The sequence below is a fragment of the Trichosurus vulpecula genome, chromosome 5 (assembly GCF_011100635.1).
Source record: "Trichosurus vulpecula isolate mTriVul1 chromosome 5, mTriVul1.pri, whole genome shotgun sequence".
NCBI classification, from domain to species: Eukaryota; Metazoa; Chordata; class Mammalia; order Diprotodontia; family Phalangeridae; genus Trichosurus; species Trichosurus vulpecula.
The window spans coordinates 15,696,738-15,718,521 of record NC_050577.1 but is presented as its reverse complement, the minus strand read 5'-3'; the positions used below and the strand labels follow the sequence as shown (position 1 = coordinate 15,718,521).

Here is a 21,784-nt window from a genome sequence, read left to right as displayed (position 1 = left end):
AAGTCAAATTTAAAAAATAAAATAAACCACCCACAGCCCCCAAACCAGCAGAAATCAAAGATGGACATAAACATGAAAAAGAAGAGACTACTGGACTCCTGCTGTCTGTAGCTGGGCGTTAACTGACGACTTCTGGAATAGACTGGGAGATGCGAGAAGAAAGGGAAAGTTGAGGGTGGTCTCCTCAGTCCCTTGCCACGAAAGGGTCAATTGAGCCAAAAGTCGCTGTGAGTATTGCGGAGCTTTCCTATACGTACCAACACTTACTTCTCTTCTTTCTTTCACACCCCACCCCCAGTTTGGGGATAGGGCGCAGGGTTGGCGGAAGGGGCGGAGACTGCTAAATAATAAAGGGTAGGGGGCAAGTAAAAGGGGGATGAGGGGAGCAACAATAAAAGACTAGAGAGCAAAGGGTTATTTTCGCGCCACAGGAGATACTGTAGTTGGGGTCGCTTCAGGGGCCAATGAATGAAGAGCTGGAAGCAGATCAGGCTGGTGGCTGGTGCGGACGCCTGCAGGGCCGCGGGCTCTGATTGGCTTCTTGCCTCCACGAACTGGAGACGAAAGCCCCCCTCCCTCTCCCTCCCCTTCTTCCCCGCCCCCCTCCCTCCCCCCCCCCCCGCCCGCCTCGGCCGGGCAGAAGGGAGGGGTGAGGGGCGAAGGGTGACTACGGATCTCCGCCATCCAGCCTCCTGCCTTCCCGGACGCCCGCGGGAGCACACGGTTCCTCCCCCTCAGGCGCTACGCAGCGCGCCCATCAGCGTCCGGCCGCGCGGCTGACAGACCCGTAGCTCGCTCCTTTGCCATCCTGCTCTCTTACACACTCTCTCTTTGGCTCTGCTCGCGGCCCAAGGTGCTGCGTCTACTTCCCCTAGTGTACTGGTCGTCACTCTCGCCGCCTGCTCCCAGCTCTCACTCCCACTCATAAAAGCGGGGCGGGGCGAGGAGGAGCTAGCCCGGAGAGAGTTAATGTTGTCAAACACCCGCCCGTCTGCCCGCCCGCCCGCCCGTTTCCCTCTCAGCCTGAATGGGGTCGTCCCGCGGTGGGTGGGAGGCCCGGGGGCTAGGGCCTGAGATTCGGGGTGCAGGGGAGGATGTAGAGAAGAGTTAAATTCATTCGTTGTGGGCCAGCCGGGCAACTACCTAAAGCCACATGAAAGTTCATTCCCCACACCCTATTTCACTCTCCCCGCCCCTTCCCGTCCCTCTCTCTTCGGACCCCCTCCCGGCTCACCTCTAACCCAACCAGACAATCTTGCAGAAACTCCCAGAGGCCAGGGGAACCAGTCTGGCCTTGGGTGCAGAAGAGCCAGATTGAGCCTGGCCCTGGGTGCAAGAGTACCGAGACTTGAGCCTCATCCGGGGTTCAGGGGTAGACGCTGGGGCGGTGGTGGGGGAAAGGTTGTGTGTTGGGGGGGGCGGTGGGGGGAATTCCTGGGCCAGACTGGAGAGAAGGCAGCAGGTAAAAAGCTTTCCTTCCCAGTGACTGTTTCGCAGATCCGGCTCTCTTTGGGCAACAGCCAGGGAACAAGGAAAGCAGCCCATCTTCTTTCTGATCTCCGTCTTTCGAATCTCCATCTTTGAATGCAAACAAAATAAATGAAGGCCAATTTCAGGGTGTAGCGGAGCAGAGCCCGCAGATCTCCAGCATACATCAGCTTGAAGCAGATCAGCGTCCAGGAGAATTGGTTAAAGGAGTAAAAGTGGTTGCGTTTTTGTTTGTTTGTTTTAGCGAAGATTACTTAACTTGTGGCAGGCACATCGCAGAAAGTGCTCACGCTAGAAAGAGCGAGCTCCCTAAGTGGGTGTCTGTTTGCTTTAACGCAGTGAAGGCTGAAGGAGGGGTGGGGACAAGGAATATTTCTCCCTTTCCTCCCTGTCTGGTTCTTACATATATAACCTGTGAGTAATGTGATAGCAATTTTTTCCCCCTTTTCTATCACATAGCCCTTTAAAAATAATTTTATTCCCCCCCACCCCAGGCTCATAAAGAACTGAGGAGGCTAGCTCTAGAGGGAAAACAGGTTGTAGTTGAGGAGCAAAAAAGAAACACTGCCCCCCCCCCCATCCTCCTCCATTTGAGAGTAAATGCAAATGATTCTCGGCATTAATATTGGAGTGGAAAAATTTTGATAGAACTGACTATTTTTGAACTGCAAGAATGAGGCCCTGGGTTAAAAACAAACAGTAGAAGTCTTTACAATTTTAAATTAAAATGCTACTGGAAAATTGTGATTTTTAGAATTACTGAGTATGGATATTCTTAAGGAGGGAAAAATACTTTCTGAAGTCTGAAGGGCAGTTTTCTATCCCTTGTGTTTAGATGTCTCCCTGTTACCCTCAAACATTGAGAGAAAAGTATTAATATGAAGGTTTGAAAGATTTGGAATGAAACGAATCCACTTCTATGAAGTATCTGGAGATGATATATCTCTAGGGTCCATTGGGTCAGAAGCTGCATTCAGTTTTGTGTGTATGGTTCCTTTTTTTTTTGTCATTTATACAAATTAATATGTGAAATTATTTTCCAAAACCACCTGGAAATTTGAAATTCCAGTTTTTATACTGTGTTGATAGTGGTAAGACAAGCCTTAGAGAGGCTTTTTCATAGTTTTAAATAGCAGATAGCCTTACAAATAATCACCATGTTTAAGGCATTTGAAGAGTTTCCAGTTTCTTAATTTAAAAATAGTAAATCCCTGTCAGGAGGAAGCAGCCTCAGTTGACTTACTTTGGACACAGCTTAAGGTGATCAAATAATTCAGGGTGTATATATATATGTATACATATGCATATTTATACGTATATATGTATCTTTTCTACCATATGAAAAACAATTGCAGAGAAAAATGGAACAGAAGTACTATAGCTCAGCAACTAGTTTGTAAAAATTTAAGTAAGTGGTATGTCAGAGAGAGAGACTATTTCTAACAATGAGGAAGGCTCCAACAGTCTTTTTTTTCTTTTGATTTGTTTTGTTCACATAGGAAAAAATGTACTTACCCATTTGGTTAAAAAACAATCAGATTGTTAATATCTATGCTATAGATCTGCGAAGAATGCAGCCTCAGTTCCGTTTGAGTGCTGTTTTAGTGTACGAGTGTGTGTTTTTTTCCTCCCCTCGACTTAACCAACATAGTCTTCCAAGGGACTAAAATATCTCTCCCAAGTCTTTCCTCATTGAAGATCCTTCAAGAAAAATGTTAGGTTCCAAAGGGGTCAATGAGAAGTGAAAAAAAAAATTAAAAATTGAAAAGTTAATGTAAAAGAAAAGAAATTTGTCAATTCCTCAGGCTTTTTCCCCCTACAAAATGGAAGTTGTGATCACTACTGTCCCCTATCCCCAAAGCTTCGCTAAATTAAAAACTTGAGAAAAATCAAAATAGACTGAATATAAGGTAAAAGAGAACCTGAATTGCAAAATAAAACAAAGCAAAAAGAAAAAACCCACCCCCAAACAAAACAAAATGCCACATCTCTATTGTTTGGTAGAGGCAGATGCTAGAAAAATGAGTTGTATTTTGAAAAAAAAAAAAAAAAGATGCCTCAGCCCATAGCAGCAACTTAATATCACTGTAAAGGCCACAAAATAACTGTTGCTTTTGAAAGGGGGAAAAAAAAACGAATTTAAAATATCATTCTGTGCCTGATAATGATTTCTTTCCTATCCCCTGGGTGCACTCGCACACACAAATCCGGACACCCCGCCGTAATGCCAAACTGTTTTACTCGACAAGAACAAACCCATCAAAATTAAAATTCATTCATATTTTCCCAGCCTAAATTAAAAATTTTCTGAATTGTTGCAAAAAAGGGGAAACACTGCCACTCCACTTTTCTCCCTGTAAGGTAACAAAGCAATTCAAAATGTTTTCATTACCTTGTAACCTATATGTGAAATTTGATTCACGTTTCTTGGGGGGAAAAAAAACCTAAATGTTTTCCACAGACTACCTGTTATTTTTTAAACCTCCCTTTCAAATATCTGTTTTGAAATAAATAAAGCCTTTGACTAGAGTCCCCAGAATTATTTAACAAAACCTACTCGATTTTTCTATGCGAAATACAGTCCAATCTTTCATTTCCGTCTCCCTTTTTCATCTTCAGTCAACATTTTGTTTGCCCGGGAAGGCTCCGCTGGCCCCAGACCCCACCCCCACAAACCCAGCATTGTCTCCTTTGCAAATGGGGGTAAATTATGAAGGGCCCCAGAAGCCCGAAAGGGAATCTGCAAAGGCGAAGAAAGGGGCCGAGCCCAAGACTTTCGATATTTCTCGGGTGATCACCACTCGAGACGAGAAAGGGGGTATTCTGAACCCCTTCTCTTAGGGGTATTTTCTTAGGGTGCGTTCTATACCCTCAATAAATTATGGAGGGGCGAAAACAGAGGTGGGTAGCCTTCGGCCGCTCTCCTCTGCCCCCTCTCCCCCAGGCCCACCTTAGAAGCTACAGGAAGAGCTCGCTTCCCCGCCAGGAACGCCTTAGCCACTCGGCCTGGCCGCCCCACCGCCTTCACCCCTCCCTTTTGTCCTTCGCCCCCCACCCCTCAACCCCAAGAGCTGGGCCCCGAAAGGCCCAGCAGCTGAACACTCAGCAGAACGAAAGCCAGAAACGTTACCGTCTCGGGGCCCGATTCCGCGCTGCAGAGAAACTCTCGGCCGCTCCCTTCTGCTCCCTCCCCCAGCAGCCCCGGGAGCCCGCAGGCTAGCCGGCTGCCTCCCACCCGAAGCCCCCTAGTCTTTTCGGTGCTTCGCAATCAATGGCAAGGCAAAACCAGGAGAGCCTCCAAAAACGAAATGGGAGGTGGACGTGCTGCTGTTCGTAGAAGGGTCCCTTCTGGGTGCCCATCAGAAGCCCCCTCCTCCGGCGGCCAGTCAGGCCCAGCAGGCCCGCGGCTACCGAGCAGCGCCCACCACACCCGCACCGACCACCCTCTCTATTGCTCTCTAGCAAGCTCGTCCGCCGACTCACCCACCCTGTGCACCCGCGCTTGGGCCACGTTGGCCGAGAGGAGCCGAGCCCAGAAGACCCCTCAGATTAATGCTCTAGATAGGAGGAAGGAATCAAGCGAGCGAGCAGGGGAGCAAGGGAGGGGCGGAGGGAAGAGAGAGGGAGGGGGGGGGGTTGGCTTCTGTTGCCAATCTCCCACCGCCCCTTTCCCCCCCGTCCTCTTCTTCCTTCTCTCTCCCCCTCCCAACTCCCCCCTGCTCTCTTTTTCTCCAATGGCAAACCCAGAAAACTTCCTCCCTGATTTGCAGGAGGTTACATTCACTGAAGCAGCAGCCCAGAAGGAGAGAGGGAGAGTCTAGTGATAAAGCTTAAGAGTGTGTGCTACGGTGTGGGATGGCGTGTGTGGTGTGTGTAAGTGTGTGTAAGAGAGATACCCAAGAAAATCACATTTTCCAATTTATCCTCCAGGGGAGATAAACTCAAAGGCTAGGGACCCCTTCGAGAGAGAGAGAGACAGAGAGAGAGAGAAATTCGCCCTTTCGGTTTCCTGTAGCTTCTCCCCATCAAACAGCTCTAAACTTGAGCTTCTCCATACTTTCCAAGCTGGCTGCTACCACCGATTGCTCTGGGTGTCTTTTTTTTCCTCCTCCTCCTCGGTGACCCTCACCCAATCTCCTTTTCTCTGCTCCCCTATTCTCCCCAACCCCTTCCCCCCCCCCCCTTTTTGGTTAAATCTCTAATTGAGGAGCCAGGATTCTTCACGTGAGACCGTTGATTTGTAGTTTGAACACGTGGCTCATTCAAATAGCCGGACTATCCAAGTGATTTTTTCCCCCTCCTTCTCCTCCACCTCCTTCCCTCTCCTCCTCTTCCCCCCCCCCCGATTCCCCGGTCCCCCCTCCCCTCCTTCTGCCTGTCTCCTTCTCAGTTTTTTTTTCGGGGAGGCGGCGCCTCCACTCACGCAGTGTGACATTTTCACAGCCCGCTCGCTGCTGGCAAAGGGGTTTGGGGGGCAGAGACAAAAAGTAGTTTTTTTCTTTCTCCTCCTCCTCCCCCACCCCCTCCTCCTCCTTCTCCCCCTCCTCCTCCTCCTTCTCCTCCTATTTCTTGCGGACCCCGCCATCCTCCCGTCACAAAGCTGGTCCGCTTTGCTCTCGCATGTCACCAGAGTGAGAACTCCTCACTCTGGTCCTAGGGCTTCTTCAATGAAGCTCTCTTTTTATTTCTCCTAGGGAAAGAGAGAAGCCCGCAGACCCACGGCTAGTTTTGTCCCTCTCCTTTCGCTTTTTTTTTTTTTTTTTTTTTTTTTTTTTTTTTTAAATAAAGCATTAGGCTTGTAGCGTAGCTTAGGTGTTAGGAGCTTTTAGAGCAGCAAAAAAGAGCAAAGACGGGGACCACCAGTCCATCAGTTCGTTGATGTCCCTTGCTTTTAAATTTGATTTTACTTTTTTTTAATCATTTCTCCTCACGTAAAAAAAAAATGAACAAGCTGTATATCGGCAACCTGAGTGACAGCGTGAGCCCAGTGGATCTGGAGAGTGTCTTTAACGACTCCAAGATCCCTTACACCGGCTCTTTCCTGGTGAAAGCGGGCTATGCGTTCGTGGACTGCCCCGACGAAAACTGGGCGATGAAGGCCATCGAAACCCTATCAGGTGGGTCCCCTTAAGTCCGGGGTGCGAGCCAACGGCTCCCTCGGCACTCCTGGGGGACGAACAAACCTGTTCGTCGCCGCGCGACCCCCAGCCACTAGCCTTTACCTTCCTTTTCCAAGACACTAGCTAGCTGTATCAGGGGTCTGGTGCCAAGGGGAAACTCGCAGCTTGTACGGGGAAACGCCACGGGGCGGCCACGGGGATGGTAAGATTTGAGGGGTGGGGAGAAGGGAAAGGACGGACAGATAGGGACACATCGTGTCGGTGCAGCTGGGGCGCTCCCTCCAGCCCTGACGCTTGCCCCATCTCTGTTCTACTCCCCATAACCTGTCGGGTGTCTCCCCACTAAACCCATGGAGACGCTGTCAGGTACTGCGCACGCTGCCCTGGGAGGTGACTAGAGAGGAGGAGAGAGAGAGAGGGCGGGGAACGCTAGGGTAGTGTAGGGGATAGAAGCAGAAGGGCAGATTTGGGGTCCGAGCAGAAAGTCACCTGCGCTCACCCGGTGCCTCCCTTCTCCCCTAGCGCTCACCATCCCCATTTTTCCATTGGTCGCTCCCCCTTCTCGAGGCGGGCGCAATCTCGGGACTCGCGCCCGCTCTTGGGGGGGATTAAGTACAGCTGGCGGGGGGTTAGTCTACTCATTTTTTCGTTTTATTTATTTTTTCTTTTGTGCTAACCTGTGTTTGCAGCAATAGCGCCAGCAATAGCAGCAGCACCAGCAGGAGGCGGGGTGGGTACAGGGGTACAGAGGCAGGCAGGACACCGGGATGGGCAGTGACTGGGGGCTCTCAGGTAGAGGACAGGGAGCGAGCGAGCCGGTTGTGCAGCACAGCATTGCTGACCCGGCTCGCCCGCCCTTTCTCCCTACCCTAAGAGGCTCGGGGGACCGGGAACTGCGCTCGCTCCCGCTGGCTCAGCATCCCGGTCCCGCGCTCTAGCTGCTGAGGAGGAGTGGAGACCCTTTCACTGGAACTCCTCCTCGGGCGCGGCCAAGAGTCCGGGGCAGGTGGGTTCCTGGCCGCTGTCCGGGGCGTGGGGGGGGGGGGGGGTCTAAGACATTGCGCGCGCCTTCTCCTCCCCCCACTCCCAGGTTCCGGGGGCCGCGGCATTTGGCTTTCAAGCTGGTGTGCGGAAGAAGGGTGGGTGTGTGCGTGTGTGTGCGCGCGCGCGCGTGTGCATGCACGGCGGGGTCCGTCCGCCCGCCCGTCTGTGCGTGCGTGCGGTGGGTGGGGGTCCGCGCGCCCGCCCGCCCCCGCCCCCGCTGCCAGGCTGCGGCTCTGGCTTGCTGCTGCAGCTGCTGCAGCCACCGCCGCCGTCGCCGCCACCACCACCTTCTCCGCCGCCGCCACCGACGAGCCTGGCTGGAGACGAGGCGCGGCCGCCCGGGCCCAGGCGGCGACCAGCCTTTTTTCTGGCGGCTCGAAGAGTGCCCGCACGCATCCTGGCTCGATCCGGGGGGCTGCGGCGACGATGGCGCCGCGGCCCAATGGGTGGGGGGGCACCCCGGGCTGTCCGAGGTAGGGGGCGAGACCAGGCTGCTCTTAGAAAGCCGCCCGAAAGCTGGGTGATGGTGGGGGGAGGTTTGTGGGAACGGGGAGATGAAAGGGGTGTTAGGCGAGGAAGAGGAGGAGGGAAAAAAAGAGGGTCCGACTAGTTTGGGCGTCGTAGAGCCAAATTTCTAGGGAATTATGGATTCGGGGTTCCCCGGGGACTTTGCGCCCTGTCGCCCTATTTGGGGGCGTCCATCTTTTTGGAAAAACGTCAGTTGGGGTTTTTTTGATTTCCCTTCCTCCCCGTGACCCCACCTTTTAATGATGTCTGTTGCCTCTGGGAACTACCTGAGGCAGCTTTTGTTGCCGAGAAAAATCGGGGCATCTTTAGCCCCCGGATTTGGGTCTCTGGGTGAAGGGACTGGGGTTATTCTGCTGCGCCAGGGGTGGGGTGGGGGGGGGACGGGAGAATGGGAAACGTGCCTAGCATTTTAGCCTCAGTGGCTGTTCTCTCTGGGTGCTCTCCTCCCTCCTCCCCTCTCCCCCGCCTCTGTGCCAGAGAAGTGAGAGATTAGGTTTGAGATTGGGGTGCAGGCGCCCCCCCACACACACTTGGGAAGCTTCCAAGTGGTTCCCCTTAGTTGCGTGCCAACTGCCAATTTTTCCCTGCGGTTACTTGGGTGCAGCTTTAGCTGAATAGGGAAGGGAAGGGGGGCCAGGGGGGGCTGCAGACAGGCGACGTGGAACTGCGGCGGCGGCGGCGGTCTTGTGCGCGCAGTGGCCTCAAGCCCCGTTTTGCTCCCCTGTCTGTTTGCAGGTAAAGTGGAGGTACACGGAAAGCTCATCGAGGTGGAGCACTCGGTCCCGAAGAGGCAGAGGTAATTGTCCTTCCTTTTCCTCTTCCCCCTTTCCCTTCCTCCTCTCCTCTCCACCGCTCCCCCCACCCCGCCCCCCGTCCAGACCACTGCAGGAAGAGGAGGGGGCGCTGAAAGCTGCCTCTCCGCACCACGAAAATGGGTTGCCGCGACGGCGTTTGGCGGCCTTTGCCTACGGCCCACAGAATTTCTTCAGCCATTGAGACCCCTCCAGATGCCCTTCCCCCCACCCCCATCCCATCCCCACCAAGCTTGGGCTTCGGGCCAGACCTTTGGGTTGAGGGTGGCCGCGAGGGGAGGGAGCGGAGCGGGTTCTCCTTGGGTTGGGCGCACCTCAGAACCTGGGGACGGGACGGACGGGACAGGCTGGGGGAGGACACTGAGAAGGGGAAAGGGAGGGCTGCGAAATCACAATTTCGGAGTTGGGGGGGAGTTAGCAGGAAATGAGATGGGCTGATTTGCGTTACATAACGGACGGGCACGTGAGGCAGTGAGCGGCTCGTCGGCGGCGGCACCACAGCGGGGGAGTGGAAGGAGAGAACCGTAAGTACATTTTCCGACGGCCCTTCCCTTTGGAAATGGGGAAGGGTCTCGGCAAGCCCGGATTTCGAAGCCCCCAGCCGCCGCCCGCCGTCGGCAGAGTTGCAAATGTGTGAGTAGTCAATCTGATTTCTTCCCCCCCCCCCAATAAAAAAAAAACCCGCAGAGATCTTTTTTTCCACGTAGATTTCCCCCCACACCCCAGGTCCTTCGAGCCCCAGATTTGAGCAAAGACTTAGCAAGGAGGGAGGGAAGAGGGGGCAGGAAACGAGTAGAGCGGGAGCTCTTGCAGCCAGCCTAGAAGATGCGCAGGTCTGCCCGACGGCGCAGGCAGCACTAGCGCAGGCTGTCACTTGACCAAAAAAAAAAAAAAAGCCTATAGAGAGTCGGAGAAGCCTTCCCAGGCTATGACTGCTGCCCTGGCGGCGGTGGCGCAGCTAAATAGCTGCGAGGCTCCCGCTCCAAAGGCGTTTTGCCTCCTCCCTGTGGCCCTTCAGCGGTCCTGCGCCTCTTAGGCTGGTGGAAAAGGAGAGACGGGATGGTGGGCTTGTAGAGGTGGCTCGGGAAATGCTCTGAGGCCAGGACCTTCTGGTAAATCACCAAGGTTTAACTTGAAAACCAGAATCGCCTTTGTCGATGATGGGAGGAAAGGTGGGGAAGCAAAGACCAGCTTCAGGCTGGTCTGGGGTGGGGGCGGGGGGGGGTGAGGGCAATAGGTCGGAGAGAAATACGATTGGGAGTTGTCAATGTGCTGCCCCTATTGACCTAAGAAAAAGACGTTCTTGGGGGTTTCTATGCCATGAAGGTAGCTAACCCCACGAAGACTGATGTTATCAAGAAAAAAAAAGGTTTCATAGCGTGTGCTTTTTCTCTCCGTTTGCCAGTGTGTGCAAAGCGTGGGCTCTCTCTATTTTGCACCCTGGCTAGTCTATTTCAAATGTCAGCGTTTTTCCCTTTTTTGTTCTGGAGGAAAAAAAAAACAACAAAACATTACACGGAAAACCTAAAGGTGCACTTGGGAATATATCAGAGGTGAAAAGACCTTTGTTCTTATTATATATAATATATGTGCATAGTGGCATATGTGGTAAAATGTTCTCTTCCTAACTCTAAGCTTCCAACTTGAAACACACAAAGAACCTGGTCATCTCTGTGCACTTGTGGAGTCTGGGGACCCTTCTCCCCCAGAAATATTCATTCTGGGATGGGGACTTAGTATTTTCTTTGAGCCTGGAACCCTTTTGTGACATAAAATTGTGAGAGAGAATTTTTTTTTCTTTTAAGCTTCTTTTCCTATTCGAGGGAAAGAAGAAAAATCCTGAAGGGCACTGTAAAGAAAAGTGGGTACTCCAGATAAAGTGGGGCAGGCCCTGGTGAGCTTTGGAATATGAATTATAGGTGATTTGTAGGCAGCAATTCCCGTGTCCCTCTTCGAAGTAGGGTTACTAACGTAACACCCCATCTGTATTACAACTCTGACCGATGGGCGAGAAGATTAGAATTCTGACACCGCCATCCCCATATTTTTGTACTTTAAATTTTGGTCGGCTTAACGATATCTTGGGACCGATTCAGACTTTCCTACCTGCACCCTGACTCAAACTCTCCTGCGAAATGGAGATTTTTAGTTTGTTAAAACTTCGAATATGCTAAGAGACTTCACAGTTCTGTCCTTTCCAAATTAGTGGGGGCTTTTTAAAAGCCCATATATAAGGTGAGAGCTTATATTTTTCACAGCTCCCTTTCAATAAAGAACATATTTAGTTATACGTTCAAGGCCAGAATTAGGGGAACAGCTTCTTTGGTAACCCCCAAGCCCCTCTCTCACTGGGCAGTTCAAATTATGCTTTTAGAAAGTTTAGCCAGGACTATACTGGCAAGTGGACCAGCCTGACTTTTTTCCCACTCCATACGTAGTGTGGGCCGTATATGATGAAATTTGTAAAGCGCTTTGCGCTACTTTGAGATTCCTGCCAGCTTGGATCTGAGGATTTAGCCCCCCTCCCCTTTCCCGGAGTAGCCTGTGATCTTCGGCATCTTAATTCAGGTTTCCGAGGACGACAAGTCTCTTTCTCCCGCCCCCCCCCCCCCCAGGCCAGCAGCTCCCGCCTTGACAGGAGAAGGGGTGGTGATAGGAAATGGTGGAAATGCGATGAAGGCGCTGCTTCCCAACCCCCCCCCCCCCCCCAGCCACTGCGGCAGCCTTCTGTTCTCGGGCCACGTTCGAAAGTGGGTATTTTTGCTCGAACCCACCCCGCAGGCAGGCAGTTTGCATTGATCCCAGACGGTTCCACCGCTCTGCTCCCAGGGCCACCAGGGCTAGGGGGAAGAGAAAGGCGAGAATGCCGCCGAAGGGGTAATCTGTACCCGTAACACGTCCTGGGGAGGAAGGTCAAGAGAAGGGGTGTCAGGGTTTGGGTCCAGAAGGCCAACCCCTGTAGAGGGCGCTAATATTTGTCAGTAACCGTGACATTCAATGGCTTCCAGTCCTAATTGGGAGGGGACGGCCAATACATGGGCTTCCCGTAAAGGGACCCCACCTTTGCAGAAATGACCTTTAGACCCACAGGGAAAGGCAGATGGGGAAGGGGGCTGCCCAGACTGCTTATCGAAACCCTGAGAGGGAAAGAAGGGGCCCGCTGCAAATTAAAAGTTGGAGAGCCCTGCCCGAGAGGTGATTGGGTGGAACCAGCCAGCGGCCAGCCATGGTCATTTTTTTTTTTGTTTTTTTTTTTTTTTTTTTTTTTTTTTTCCCTGAGAGTTGCACTGCGGCAGATGGGTTGGAGGGATATGGGGAGGAGAGCTCTAAGCCCTAGTAGGTGGCCGTGCCCAACCACTGGGTTCTGAAAACTGCTGCAATCTCCAAGGCAACGTGGCATGTCTGCCTTCAGCTGCCTGTGAACCTGAGGGAGGTGGTAGCAGGACACTGTAGGGTTTTAGACGCCTTCCGTCCTAGCTCAGAGAAGAGCGAATGGCCATCTTAACAGGCTCTTGATGGGGCCCCACTTCCCCACCTCCTAGAGGGATTAGTGTGGACGTGACTTTGTCTCTTTGCTAATGGGAACAAGGCTGGTGGAACCAATGGTAGTGCTACCCCCACCCCTTTCCTTTCTCTTCAGGGGGGTAGAGAGGGACTAGGATGAATATTAAAGTCTTGGCACCTTTGAGAGGCTCCTAGTTGAACAAGGTGGCTGGAGCAGCTGGAATGGGGGGGGGGCAGTATGCTGGCTACTGTGTGATTATGTAAATAGCAATGATGTCACTTTTTCAAGGGTCTTTGTGGCTGGGGAGGGGGATGGGAAGGTTTCTGGTCCTGGCCCCCGGGGGGGGGGGAAGGGGCTCAGCTTTTTGTTCGAACCTTGGCTTTTGTCAAACAAACAAACAAACAAACACCCCGGAGCGCCTCCTGCCTCCCTCAGTTGCCACTTTCTCTCCCTTCTAAGTTACTACATCCCCTCCGGTTTGATTATTTTCCGGATTTAGTTGTTTCCCTTTTGATTAGAGTCGTATCAACTGAGGCAGGTAATATAGAACTAAGTTCCCTACTCCCCTCACTCTTCCATCAATTAAGGCTGACTCGATCCATTTGTGGCGGTGCCCTGGATTGAAGATTTGGAAGGTACGTGATATCCTGCTTCTTATCCAGTCTAGTGGAAAAAGGAACTTGTAAAAAAAAAAAAAAAAAAAGGATTCAACATAAAAGTTGGGTAAACAGAAAACAGTGTATTTTAAGCATCATAGTCAGTATTTAATGGTTCAAGATGAAGTCATCTTAAAAAAAAAAAAAGAGGCTAGATTCTCCACCTTTTCCTTTGTGGTCCTGTTAGGCTTTAAACCATGTAAGGGAGGTGTCTTTTTGCGAAGATATGAAATCAAATATGGAAACCAACGAAGCCTAATCGCTGTTCATATCAATCCTAAGCTTTAAGGAGAGGGAGTTTTCTCTTGAGAACCACCCCTTTTCGGGTCAGTTTCTCTCTCCTAGAAGCTTAAGATGAAGCTGAAACAAGCCTCTAAATGTAAAAACTTGGTTTAAGGAGATGGCTGTCTGGTGTGAAGAACTGAAGGTCCTATTGAGCTAATGGTAACTTATTTTTATGAAATTAGTAATATACACAAATGCCCAAATGTGACCCCTTTCACCATTGCGTCTAGAGGAATACGTTGAATGTTGGTTTCCCCCTAGTAACAAGGGACTTTTTAAACAGTGCCTCCAGAAATAAGGAAAATTATTAGGCAACCCCTTAACTTTCAACTTTAAGCATTAATTTAATGATTATGAACTGAACCATAAGAAAATTATTTATTATACGCTCTGGACAAATTAATTGGTAATCCAGAATTTTGACATGGCTGTCCTTCCCAAGTTTTAGCCAAAATGGAAACTAAACTATATTAATATATTGCCTTGTAAAAGTAGGCTGCTTGGGAGATTGACAAAAGTATTTAAAGGTATTTTAGTTACCTTTCATTTTTAAATGCACAATTTAAATTTTTAAGTCAAGAATTTTGGTTTCTAATAGATAAGCACAGGATGCCAGAGGAAGACATTTAGAACTTAGGATGGCTAGGTAGTAATTTTGAGACTTAAGAATCCGGTTTCTAGCCTTCCTGCTAACCAATGCAAATAAATTACTTAATTGGGTCAAGTCCTGTTACAACCAATTCTAAGGAATCAGTCCCAAGTCCTTTTGTTCTAGAATTTTTTGAGGCTCTTTGAAATAAATGAACCACCAAACCCTGTTTAGTTATTTTAAAATGTTTGTTGTACAAAGATTTGGAACTTTGGGTGTAATTGGCTGCTTTGTAGGGTTAAGTCTTTCTCATATGTTCTGGTTGGGCTCGATGACCTCCAAGGGGAGTTGATTTTTGAATCCCTTTAAAAATCCTTCCTTCATACATACTTGGGTAATTAATAGTTTGCTGATTAAAATAAATTGACATTAAGAGAGAACTGCCAAGTAACTATGGAATTTTTTAGAAGTATTTGTTAACGGCTTTTGGCAATAACTTTTTCTAGGAATACATTTCTTTTTTTTAATGAGGGCATGAAATAGCCATTCAGTTGTTTTGGCAGTTAGTATGTGTGATTTGGGGGAGAGATGGAAAGGGGAAAGAAGAAGTCGTTAGCCTATGCTGTACTTGGCAATGTTCTCTTTACATATACAAGGTTCTAGTCATGGAACTGGGGACTGTGTAGAACTGTGTCCCAGGTGCCTGGAGTCCATGGGCTTAGAGGTGGATTTGGCAACTGGGGACCGGTATGGGCAGATCTGGTGTAATTTCCCCACACGTTCCCTGTTCCCTTTACCTCCAGAGTAGTCTATAGCACCGGAATAGTTTGATTTGTTCGGCCCTTGTTAATGTCGACCATTGTTAACGTTGAACGAAATTTTGCGTATAATAATGCTAGAGCTATTTGTGACTGAATTGAAAGCTTGTGAAGTACTCTACATATATACTAGTATCTTATAATTTGAATGTGTTTTGTATAGACAGCTTATTAATTACTAATTGTCCTGTAATTCAATATAAGATTTTAGAATGTGTGTGTGTACACATACACACATACATATAATAAATATGTATATAGGTGAATATAGCAATATGGACCAGGCGAGAGAAGACTTGATTTGTTAATGGTAGAAAAATATCTATACTCATACATTTGTTAAGATTTGCTAAGTGCTTTATGTGGTCAATTAGAACTAGTCTTTGCCCCTTTTCATTTCACTGAGAGTACTCTTTATTTTTCGTGTTAAAAATGACCATATGAATGGTTAACTCTCAAACACTGAAGAAATTGGGTTTACAGACATAATGCATATGAAATGTGCTGTTCTCTCAAGATCCTGAAATTTGATTACGTGGCTGTTGGAAACATCATATTGAAGGAATATTCTCGAAGGGACTCAGTGGAGCCTTTAGCAGGGCATTGACAAGACCAGTTCCTTCTTTAGAATTTTTTTTCAGTGCTGGACTATTTTTTAAAAATATTTTTTAGTTCATTATGTCTAGTCTCTTGATTCAACACAGGAAAAAATTTTAAGCATTTTGTATTGGGAGGCTGTTTTTCAAACTGGGTTTATTATCATCTCAGTCAGTCCAGTCCTATTAACCTCTGACATAGAATAAGGTTTTATTTTTTGTTCTGTTTACATTTACAAGCCTTGAAATGGGATTGTTGGATTCAAAGTGACTTAAATTGGGGTAGGTGGCAGAGCCTTCCTGACCTCGTTGGCTTCCTGCTTCCCCGGCTTGTTTAGACAAGGAAAAGAATTGTGGAACAATGAGAGAGAACCACTGCCTCTCTGGATACAATGTCTTCCAGACTTGAAGGTTAATGGAATTTGGGCTGATTGTCTTGTAGCATGGATAATGATAGGGGATCAGAATCAGAAACACCTTTGGGATCACCTACTAATAGCTGAATTTGTGTTTGATTTATATGCTTTGCTCACAAACCATTTGAGTAGGTAATCCATGTAGTTGTATGTCCATTTTATAAATGAAGAAACAGAGTTAAATGGTGACAAAGATTAGGTTGCAGCTCTGACAGGATTTTTAATACTAACCCATCCTTTAGGGGCCCTCTTTTGACAATATCCCTAACAGGTGGTGCTCCAGCTTCTTTCTACTTGCACACTTCAATTGCTGGGAAGCTCCCTACTTAACCGGACCCCTGATTGCTATGTTAGGGTAGCTCCAAGTGTTAGAAATTATCTCCTTTTTTGGAGCAATCAGCCCTCCTCTGACTTGTTACATTGGTTCTTATACTTTCCTATATGGAATCAGTTGTCTTCCTTTGACCTGACACCCTGCCCCCGCCAACTATTTTATGACACCACTATCATGTCCCCTGTCTTTTCTAGGCTCATCATCTCCAATTCCTTCAGCTGTTACTCTCATGACATGGTTTCCATACCTTTCACCATCTTTTGGGTGAGCTCCAGGTTGCCAATATCCCTGTTAAAATTTGGTGCCCACAGCCGAATATGTTACTCTAGATAGAGTTAGCCTAGTGCAGAGGTCTGGATGGCATTTTATGAATATGGTCCAAAGTGACATGAGCTTTTCTGGGCAAACAGGTTGCATGGGATTGACTTGTCCATCCTGCCTTGGGGATATTCGATCTCCATCCTGGACTAGTGTAGGAGACTTTTTTTAAACCTAACTGCAGTTAAATATATGTAACCCTACTAAATTTCATTTTAGTTTTATATCCTTTAGTGTGGGTCAGGCGATCCTGGGGAAACCAATGGCTTAATAAAAGGTTTTAGGATTTATGTCTCTTCCTCCCCTTCTCACTCTCTTTTTTTCTAAATATCTTAAAGGTATTTAGTAAACACTGATGTTGGACAGCAGATATTTTCAGGAATGACCTTCCAAGGATAGACTGGGGAAAGGATCCAGGTTTTAAACAGTTAGCCAGCAGCTAGTTATAGATAAGCAAGTTTTCAGGTCAGCTTCAGTATGAAATAGAATTAAAACCTGATATGCTGGCAGTAGATAGAGGGTAAATTCAGGAAAGATGTGTTCAAGTTGGATGCATACCCCCTTGTCACCCCAGGCTGCTTGCTAAGATTATTAGAAATTTATTACTTATTTGCCTCTGTGGAGGGTAGGGGGAGAGTCTGCCCTTAGGGAATCTCCTACAGAGAAATCTGGTCTAGACCCCAAAACAAACAAACCAAAAAAGCCTCCCGCTGTGGTCCAGGGTGCTGGCTTAACTGTCTTGTTCCCAGCTCCTTTCTCTTCTGCCTACTCCATAATTCAGTTTCCCATTTCTCATCTGTAAAATTTTAAGTATTCAATTTCATTTGTTCTGGGAACTTCATGCATTGATGAAAATCACAGTTCCTCTCTAATGGCTTAGTTTAAACCAGCCCCAGCTCACCTTACTGCCTCACCTGCTAACTAGATTATTGCAGAATCCTCTTGGTGTCTTTTGACAACCACGAGGCCTTAGTTTTCAGTCTTGGAAAGATGCTGGAAATGAACATTTTTCCAATGGTGAGAATCTCTGGAAATTGAACAAGTCTGGTCCCTAGACAAAACCCTTAGCTGCCTTAGACCATCATTCCTGTCTGGGGACCCTGGCCCTCCGGTGTTAAGTGAGATAAGACATTGGAATCCACCTTGAGTGAAGGGACATCTGCATAAGTTTGAGGTGATTATCACTGGGCTCTGATAATCTTAGGGAAAATCCAGCCTTTCCTAGATCATTCCAGGTACAATTCCATTATCACAGATAAGTAATATGGGGTTCTATGTAGCCCAGATAGTCTTGGGGTATTCTGATGAAAGCATTCTCAAAGGACCAGGAATTTGGTGGGGTGGGAATATTCAGTCCATTGATCCACTTAAAGAAGGTAAAAGACCAGATTTAATGAGAAGGATGCTACTACTGCTTGTGATGACACTTCAGGGAAGTATATTGTGAGGAAATTAACTAGAAATAAAATGTAGCATTGCTTTATTTATAAATATTAATACTTAGAGGCAAATTCAAGATCATTTAGAGATCCTTCCCCAACCCCTCCCAGATGTACATGGTGAGACGAAAAGGAGAAATGTAGGTGCTTGCAGTTCATTGTAACTGTTGCTTCTATTTGGGCATGTGGAAACAAATTAATTTCCCAAACCAATCACGTATAGAAAAGAAATGCCCTGATAGTGCCAAATAACTAAGCCGAAGGGAGCCTGTCTCAAGCTGCCGCAGATTCTGGACCAGGGCAGAAGCATCTCTCATGCCTGCCCAGAGGGTCCAGCTGCTCAGCCGGTCTGGCTCAGCATCTGGTGCTGATTTCAGAACCCTGACGCCATGTCCACTTGAAGCAGGCAGAAGAGGGAGGGGAACACAAGAAAGTATCCCTGGCACTGGACTTGAGCGAGGTTCCCTACAAGCTCTCAGTGGATGGTTGGTCCTTTGTGTGGCCAGGAGGTGACGGTTTCAGGGCAACACGGACAGCCTGACAGGAGGGATTTAGGCCAGGAACAATTAGAGCAATAGAAAACTCACTTCTAAGCAGTACAGTTGTTTCAGGTTCAATTGTAAAGGATACTTTTCCCTATTTAATGTTGAGGCCAAGATAGAATATGTCCCTTAAAATGGGCTGCGGGGTAGGTGGAGAGAATGTGGATTTCATCTTGACAGTGTGCTTTAGTTAAGATGGGTCTGCTGCCTCATTCTCCCCAGGCCCTGGGAATAGTGGTTAAAAAAAAAAAAACTCAAGGGAATTGATTTTTTTTTTTCAATCTGGGATCAGGGCTATTTAACAGCTTCTAAAGACACTGCCTTTCTGATTCTCAGTTTCATTTTCTGTAAACTAAAGTAAGGTTCCTTCCAAATCTAAATTTCTGATCTTGTATCTTGGTAAGAGGTGAATTTTCTAGACGGGGAGGTTTCCTACCCTTACTAAAATCTTGTTTGATTAAAGAGAGAAACCAAGTATCGAGAAGAAAGGGAGAAATTCTGAAAAGGGAGATGGGCAAGGTCTTTGGCTCAGCGTAGACCTTAATGATGGGAGAAGATACAAAGAAACACTTATTAGCAACCTCAGGCTACAATTAAACCTTAGTTGAAATTTCCCAATAGGTTTGCCTAAAAACAAAAGAAAGCAAAAACCCCAAAAAACCCCTCTCTGAATTTACCTTCAGGATTGGATAGCCTGTCCTTTTCTTTTTCTACTTTGTAAATTTGGTACTGTTAAATTAGGCATGTGGAAAAGCTGAATGTTTCCTGTGATCATAGATTTCAAGCTGAAATGGACCCCAACATTTATCTAGCTTTACTGCCTCCTTTTATGTAAGAAAAAATTAAAGTCCAAAGAATTTACCACTTATCCACTGTCCCATAGGTAGCAAATGGCAAAGCTGGAATTTAACCTCAAACTGATAAACCTTTCATTTATTTCTCTCTATCTCCAAGGTACAACCTGAATCAATGTATTTGGAAAGAATTTAATCTTATACAGGCTTACTGAGGATCTGTAATTTCTGTGAGGTGGAGGAGTTACTCCCTTCTCTGATACAGATAGCAATCCCTGATTGCAGCAGCCCAAATGAATGAAATCTGCCAATGTGTAATTGATAAGTCAGCAGTTTATAGGATAATCTTTTCAAAACATACTCCTCAATCCCCTCACCTTTGTTTCCTCTAATGACTAAGAAAAAGAAAGAAAATACTTTGGAGGGAAATTAATTTGTCTTGGGCAAACACAGTAAGCAGACTATTTTCAAAGATTGCTTCCAGTTCTGAATGTATGATAGGTCATCTCTTGGTCTCTTTAGCTATTTAAAAATACACGTATAAGAATGAAATATTTAAAATAAAAAGATTTGACGATCTGTATGTTAAATGCTCAGGATAGACGAAGCTTTCTCAGAAAACAAAATCATGTTGGCCTCAGAAGGAGTGGAAGAGAGACCACTAAAACTGGTGGCTATTACTTTTCCTATCAGTGGAGAGGAGACAGGAACAAATGAGCAGTTAGTTGTAGGCTCCTTAAAGTTCTTGAAAAAATTTGAAGGGCGTTGTTACAACCCCTATCAACCTGCTGCAAATGTTCCTCTGGAATAGCTTTTCTTTCTGGTATCGCAAAGATGATGTCTGGATATCAGGAAGAATTTGACTAGGTGGTAACAAATGACACCTGTTCCTAGGCAGAAAAGGGAGTGGGGGACATTTTTTACCTTCTGAACAGTCTTCGTAGACTCATGAAAATGAGTACAAATGAACTACTTCATATCAGTGCCAGTTACTTCGAGGGTTGGTGTTTTTGACTCTTCTTGGGTTTGGGAGATGAGTTCTAAAAACTGGAGATCAAAGTAATCTTAGTGCTGAGATTAGAATTCAAGCCTTTATTTTGGAAAGGGTGAAAAACACTAATCTTGCCAGGTCTTTTTTCTCTGAGAATGTGGGATTATCGCTTTATCTCTTGAGAGGTTTCCAATTCAGATGTGGCAAATTAGAAATCTTTGGAAATATATATTTTAAGAGAAACTACTTAAAAATGATCTTCTAATGAAATGTATGTTTTAAAACATGTATGTATTTTCATTTTAACTTTTTTTTTTTGCTTTTTTTGGGCACTGAAGGATAAACAAAGCTTTTAGAAACCTGTAGCCTTTTCATTCCTTCTTGCGTTTGGGTTCCACTCCGCCTGCCTCTTTTTTTTTTTTAATACTTCTGCCTGTTTTAGTTTCTGCACTGATTACATAATGCCAAAGAACACAGTTCATGTGTGTTAGTTGAGTTTTGCTTCCTGCCTTGTTGTATAATAATTTATTAGGGTATAATTTGTCAAATGAAATACAGGGAATTTAATATGTGTAAAGAAAGTTGGACAATTCAGGGTTTCATATCCCTTAGATTCTTGCCCAGGAAATGTTTGTTTATGCAAGTTGGCTTGTAACACTTTATAAGTGTCTATTTCATTTGGGTTATAAAATTTGGAAATTTTGTGCTTTGTGTGTGTCTGAGTACAGACACATATGGAAATAGAACTTTCCAGAATTCAGGCTTACTCATTGCTAACATTGCCAGTATATACGATATACGGGTGCATGTGTGTGTGCATACACACACACATACATATAAAATAAATGTATGTTAAATATACATATATGTATGTGTGTTCAGATTAAAACATAAAATAATTGTTGTCATCAACATTAATCAAGTTTTGAAATTATGGCAGAGAAAAAGATCCAAGAGACCTCTTTCCCCCTGTAGCTGATATTTCCCCCCCCCCCCCCACCTGCCCTTATAAAGCAAGCTTCTCTTCTCAGCTTTATTATTAAACCATTGGAGCTTCCTAATGCTAGTCTGCTATCAGTGGCTCCATTTTCCGTGGGCTAATTATTTGTTTTGTAGAGGATTCATGCCATCTTCTCTTCCTTTTTACTGCCCATTTTGCCCATTAACAGCTCCCTCTCCAGAGTAGAGACCCAGATAACTCCATTTTGCTCTTTCAAGAAGGTTTGATCAATGCAGGTAGAAGCTCTTGGCTGCAAGGGAGATTTGAGTTCTGAGTAGACTAAATTCACCAGTGACATGCTTCTCTTTCTTCCCATTAGGCAGAATAATCCAAGGCATGGTAGGCATAGGTAGTCATGTTAAAAATATGCTTTAATAGCCTTCTACCAGTGACTCCAAAGATTGACTCATGGGATCAGAGGTTTAGGGATGAAAGGGATCATATGGGTCATCTAGGCTGCTACCTTCTTATCATACAGGTAAGGAAACGAAGCCTCAGAAAAGTAGAAG

General features: G+C 46.8%; 1 protein-coding gene across 3 annotated transcripts in view; it reads left to right on the top strand.

Annotated features, from left to right (window-relative positions):
- Positions 1-6,430: 6,430 nt before the first annotated feature.
- Positions 6,431-21,784, top strand: part of IGF2BP3 (insulin like growth factor 2 mRNA binding protein 3) — a 105,516-nt gene continuing 90,162 nt past the window's right edge. For all 3 annotated transcript variants that reach the window (XM_036761475.1, XM_036761474.1, XM_036761473.1), the window contains exons 1-2: positions 6,431-6,605; positions 8,916-8,976. In XM_036761475.1, the coding sequence (XP_036617370.1) occupies positions 6,431-6,605; positions 8,916-8,976 (236 nt within the window). The remainder of the gene's footprint in view (positions 6,606-8,915; positions 8,977-21,784) is intronic.